This window comes from Mesitornis unicolor, unplaced genomic scaffold (assembly GCF_000695765.1).
Source record: "Mesitornis unicolor isolate BGI_N332 unplaced genomic scaffold, ASM69576v1 scaffold16347, whole genome shotgun sequence".
Classification (NCBI taxonomy): Eukaryota; Metazoa; Chordata; class Aves; order Mesitornithiformes; family Mesitornithidae; genus Mesitornis; species Mesitornis unicolor.
Genome location: NW_010197214.1, coordinates 54,366 through 60,142, shown reverse-complemented (window position 1 = coordinate 60,142; position 5,777 = coordinate 54,366). Strand labels below are relative to the sequence as shown.

General features: G+C 44.6%; 1 protein-coding gene across 1 annotated transcript in view; it reads left to right on the top strand.

The window, feature by feature from the left end:
- Window positions 1-573: 573 nt before the first annotated feature.
- LOC104543995 (DDB1- and CUL4-associated factor 5-like) overlaps window positions 574-5,777 on the top strand; it is a gene marked incomplete at its 5' end in the record, with an annotated part of 28,724 nt that continues 23,520 nt past the window's right edge. The window contains one exon of the mRNA XM_010188731.1: window positions 574-787. Within this exon, the coding sequence (XP_010187033.1) occupies window positions 574-787 (214 nt within the window). The remainder of the gene's footprint in view (window positions 788-5,777) is intronic.

Here is a 5,777-nt window from a genome sequence, read left to right as displayed (position 1 = left end):
GAGTAACTTGGTTTAGCATTTCTTGCAGTAACTTGTTAATAAGGTGGCCTTTATTTAAGGCAGCTGGAACTGACTGCAGAGTTCAAACATCTCCGATGCCCTGTAGAAACTAGAAGTGATAATGGTCAGAGTATCTACAACCAGAAAAAATAGCATCCAGTGCCAGAGTGGAGGGAAGGAAGCTTGGGCTGGCCTGGATTCAGGCACCAGCTGAGTGCTGGTAGGGCCAGTCTCAGATGCAGACTTCCCAGAGGTAGAACAGCAGCCTTCCTAAGGCTCAGGCTCCTCTGTGAGACACTGCTCCCATGCAGGAGATGTATTTGGTAGTAACAAAACTACTCAGTCTTTCACTTTACTCCTCTGACAACTCTATAGGCTTTGTATTTTGACAGTTGGTCATTCAGGTTTTCCATCAAGTTTGTTCAGGAGCTGATGTTTGAAGCAGAAGCTAAATAAGATTCTGGTTCACTGTGCGTGCTTGTTTGAAATGATTCGGTAAGGTTAAAGAGAGCTCTGTCTCTGAGTAGTTCAGTTCATGTGCACATCTCACTTGTTCCCTCTCTCTTTTCCCAGTTCTTTGCTCCGCTACGGTGGAAACCTCTCCCTTCAGAGTGCCATGAGTGTCCGGTTCAACAGCAACGGGACCCAGCTGCTGGCGCTGCGGCGGCGCCTTCCCCCAGTCCTCTACGACATCCACTGCCGCCTGCCTGTCTTCCAGTTTGACAACCAGGGCTACTTCAATTCGTGTACTATGAAGAGCTGCTGCTTTGCAGGTGATCGTGATCAGGTAATAAGCAAGCGGTGCTGTCCTGAGTCTCCATAGATTCCAGAAGTGTTTGAAAACACCTCTGTAAGGTGGGTTTTTTTCTGATTCAGAAGGCAAAACAAGAGGGCAGGACACATGTAGGCTTAACTCAGAGGTGTTTTGCAACATAGGCTCTGAAAGAAGAAAAACATATATTCCAAATCACCGAGTTTTACCTCTTGTTTGATGTGATCCACTACGTACTTGGAAGGTGATATTCACAAGAAAAATACTTGCAGAGGCTTTTTAGGTCCAATTAATATGTGAATAGGCATTATTATCTCCTTATGGTTAGGAAGCATCTTCCTTTCATTTCAGTATTGCTACTGAGTGCAGTAGAGGCAATCCCACAAGACATAAATGTTGTGGATTTGTAGAGTTACTGATTCTTATTTCAAATTATAATGTTTCCCCTTTAATGCTGTAGTACTGGATCAGATGATAGGTCTTTATAGCTGAGCGTTTAAGTGGTGATGGCAGGTGGCTAGGAAGGAATAGTTTGTTAATTCAGTGATGCAGGACTGTGTCCCTACTACTGATCACAAAGGAATAGGTCACACACAGTGACCAACAGCAGTCTGCGTGATTCTAGAGCTGGGTATTGCCTTTGGACAGCTGTGTTGAATAACCACTAACACTGCTGAGGGACAAAAGTTGTATTTTCGAGCCATGATAATGTAGAACCAAGATCTTAAAATTTCTCTGCTGTCATGAGTGAAACTCCTGCAGTCAGAATTCGGACATCAGTTCTATTGCTGCTGCTGCAGGAGGCAGAGTTGAGCTGCCTTCGGATTGCAAGTAGGAAACACATTGACGTCACTGAACTTGAGCAGTGTTTCTGAGTTTCATGTTGTTTTTGGCAGAAGGAATGTGAAGATGCAATAATGAATCCATCTTAAAAAACTGATGAGGTTTACCATAAAGAATGGGCAAACACATATTGTTTAAGAAAACAGCTAATGATTTGTGATCCGTCATTCAGTCAGCAGAAGAATGACACTGTCTTCTCCTCTGGAAGTCAGAGACCTGTATGTGCTCTGACACAGTTTAGCTTCTCGTCTGTTACTGAAGAGCTAGATAAAAGTCTTGGTGTCTGTTGTGCTTTCTAAGCAATTTTCTTATGGTGTTATTTCAGTGGGAAGAATATGGCTGTGCTGTGTCAGGTTGAAGCCTGCATTTTTAAAAAAACTTGCCGTTCTTTTGGCATGAGAGACCTTCTGTTTGGATAAATAGCAGCACATAATCACAGAATCACTCGGTTGGAAAAGCCCTCTGAGATCATCACGTCCAACTGTTCCTGTCTACCCACTAAACCATATCCTTAAGTACCTCATCTACCCACTCCTTAAATACATCCAGGGATGGTGACTCCACCACCTCCCTGGGCAGCCTGTGCCAGCTTCTGACGACCCTCTCAGTCAAGAACTTCATCCTTATCTCCAACCTGAACCTCCCTTGGCACAGCTTGGTGCCGTTTCCCCTTGTTCTATCCCCCATCACCTGGGAGAAGAGCCCAGCACCCACCTCTCTCCAAGCTCCCTTGAGGCAGTTGTAGGTGGTGATGAGGTCTCCCCTCAGCCTTCTCTTCTCCAGGCTAAACAAGCCCAGTTCCCTCAGCCGCTCCTCATCAGCCTTGTTCTCCAGAGCCCTCCCCATCCTTGTGGCTCTTCTCTGAACACGCTCCAGAATCTCAACATCCTTATTATAGTGCTTATAATGCTGCTAACCAGTTGGAAATCAGAGCATAGGACATTTATGTTCTCTTATAAATGCTTTAAGAAGCTTATAGGGAAGATGAAATGTAATATGGACTACTAGAGTTGTAGAATTTGACGTTTAGATACCTGCTCCTACCTGTGCTCTAACTGGAAGGAAAACATGTCACGAAGTTGCAGAAAATGCCAACATGTGGTCCAATGACAAACTGTCTGGTGATGCTCAATTTCAGCTGACTGAGATTGTCAGCACTGGGGATGGTTCTTAGGGACTGCCTTTCACAGGGGATCCAGTCCCAGCTATATCTAGAAAAGAAGGTTGCAGTTGGAACCCTCTGCAAGATGAATTAAAAAATGTACAGTGTTTTTTGAGTTTCACCCTTGTATGCCAGTAGCATCCTTTTGCTTTTTGGTGAGTTTTGTGAGTAAGAAATGTTCACAAGAGTCCTCCCACAAATCAGAATTTTCTGAAAAAAGGAATAAATCTGTTTCCAATTTAACTTGGTCCCAGCCCCCTCTCCCATTTAATATTGCTGTTCTCTGCCTTAATAAAGAATGTCTTTCATTCGAGACCCGTGCAAAGTGAGCTTCATAGAATTCCTTGCTTGTATTTCCTCATGGGATCAAAACTTGGTGTGGGCTAAGGCTCATTAGAAGGGATCTAAGGATAAGAAAGTTGTGCTCAAATTATGAGTGGCACTTGTGGTAGGAAGCCTTCTTCACAGCCTTTCTCTCATTGCACCTCTGATTTTCTCCGTCTTCAATTTTTCTTTTATCTTTATTAAACTGACTCAGTCTTTATTTTTGCCTTTTAAGTTGCTTAAATAGTTAGGTTTTACTGCTTCATGTGGAGCCTAGTAATTTACCAAGGTGACTGTCCTGTGTTCAAATACTGGTTTGTGTTATCTGCACAGTTAGTTCATCTGATGAAGTTGCATTTTGATCCTACATTTTAACCCTAACAAGAAAGGAATAACCTTAACTCATCCGTGCTCAGAATGCAGTTGCATTGGGGAAAAAAGTGAACTGCTGGAAGGAGGAGGCCTTCCTCATCCAGCAGAGATGATGCAAGACCTTCTGCTGATTCAACTTCCTAACCTGGCAGAAGCATTTACTGCTTCTTGTGGGTTCATGACTTGTATTGACACTCGGAGGGCTCTGGCAAGCATTTGAATGCAATATAAGGAAGGGATTGGAGGGCTGATGAAAGATGGAGAGGTTTCCTTTCAGCGCTGCGAGACTTAGCTCCTCACAGACTTTGTCCGAGGTTGGTACCTGGAGATGGTTTCCTCACAGAAAATTTCCCTGTAAATCATGACCACCAGGGTTTAAAAGCCCACAACTGTCATAGTATCTTAGTACTTGCCTTTGGAAGTTTGTTGTGACACATGGATGAAGATCTACAAGGAAGGCAGAGAACACCATGTTCCACAAGGAGCCATTGGATTCTAGTATGGCAAAAACGAACAGATTCTGAGCTGCAAGCACACAACTTGGGAGTTCTCCTAGAGATCGCCTTTATATTGTAAGAAATGAAACACTTAAGTTCCCATAATGACCAGATTTGACAAGGCATGCGTGTCAAAGTAATGCAGTGTCTGCACAAAGGAAACGCGGGCTGCTCCTTGGGGATCGGTTTGTGTCTGTTGGTGGCACTTGGGCTCTGCCCACTGGTCATTTCTCAGGATTGACTGTTTGGTGTCTGCAGTGTGACGGGTACTCAGCAGGACTCGGATCCACAACTCCTGGCTCCAGAGAGGAGCCCGCTGCCAGCAGGCGTGCAGTGACCCACACCTCAGCTTGTGCTGTGGGAGCCCCTCTAATGCGAGTAGATTGAAACCTCTTAAAGAGTGAAGTACCATTAATGCTTTAAGGAAGAAAATTCAGAAAGATTAACCCATTTTTTATTTTTTTAAGGTTAAAAGAACATACTCTGAAATGCGTAGTTGGTTTTGAGTTGTTGCGGGTATTTTGTGTGTGTGGGTTGTGACACAAGCCAAGTGACAGGGATCTTGGAGGATGAACAGCTTTACTTCTTTCTGTCTGCTTGCAAACTGTTGTTTGCCTCCAGAAGCGTTACTGCCTTAGTCCTTGTGAACCTGATTTGAAATTCACTGAATGTACACACTAGAAATGCCACAGTCAGGACTTTCCTTGTTTCTTACAGCTACCAAAGCTTGAGAGGCAATGTTGAGCTGCTATTTCATTTGCCCATTTGTAATTGTCTTCATTTGCTTCTCTCAGAACTTTGTCTTTTGTCCATGTCATGACTGTAATGACCTCATTCACATGGCACCAGGTTTCCTTTTCGTGGTCGGAGAGCTCTGATGGTGGTAGATAAACGTGTTCACAATTGGAGGCCTTTTGCATTATCCAGGAGCTCTCCTGAGTCACACAGCGGTGAAAGGGAGAAAGGATAAGATGGGCAGGATGGATTCAGGACGACTCAGCTGCCCACTCCCTCTGTTGGCTGTAGAGATTTATGTGAGAGCGTCACTTATCCATCCTTTTGGTGCAGGAATCCCGGCCCTGAATTTTAAAGGCAGTTTATCTATGCTCCTGACTCCCACTGACTTCACCCCAGTGTGCACAAGAGTTTACAAACAGATCCTAAAATGTGTGAGAATCTCAAGTTGTGTCAGGGGGCTGGGGGAGTTTCCATTCTTGTCAGCATTAGAGTTTGGGACATGTTTAAGTGCTAGGGGGTTTTAGTTATCTCCTTGGATCTGAGGATGCAGAAAGTACTGAAGGGCTTCATGTACCCAAATGTTTTTAAGTGTAGGAGCCTGAGAGGCTGTGGTGATAGGCAGCAGCAAACAAAGACCCACAAAACCCCCCCAGAACACAACCCCTCCTTCCAAACGAAAATAGTCCAAAAGCTTTTCTTGCTCAAGGGTTGTTGCTTGTTTCACAATGATGGATGCTATCAGCTCATTCTTTTTTTTACACTGTGCAGATAATGTCAGGCTCCATAACGCTGGGAGATGTGAAGTAACTGCCTGTTGCCCGCTTGAGAAAAAGGCAGGGGGTGGGGAGAAATAACTTGTACCCTGTGAATCAAACAAAAAGTGTCTTGACTCTGGCATGCCCTCAGACATTACATCACCACCCAGCCCTTTCTGTTGACATTACGCTGGTATAGGAGAGTTTCAGGAATGCACCGCTCACGGTGCTGCGGGCTCCGGCTCCCTATAAAGTTACAGCCTTCGTGATGCTGAGGTCTGGGTGCTAAATAGTCCTGGTTAGGGCCAATCCAG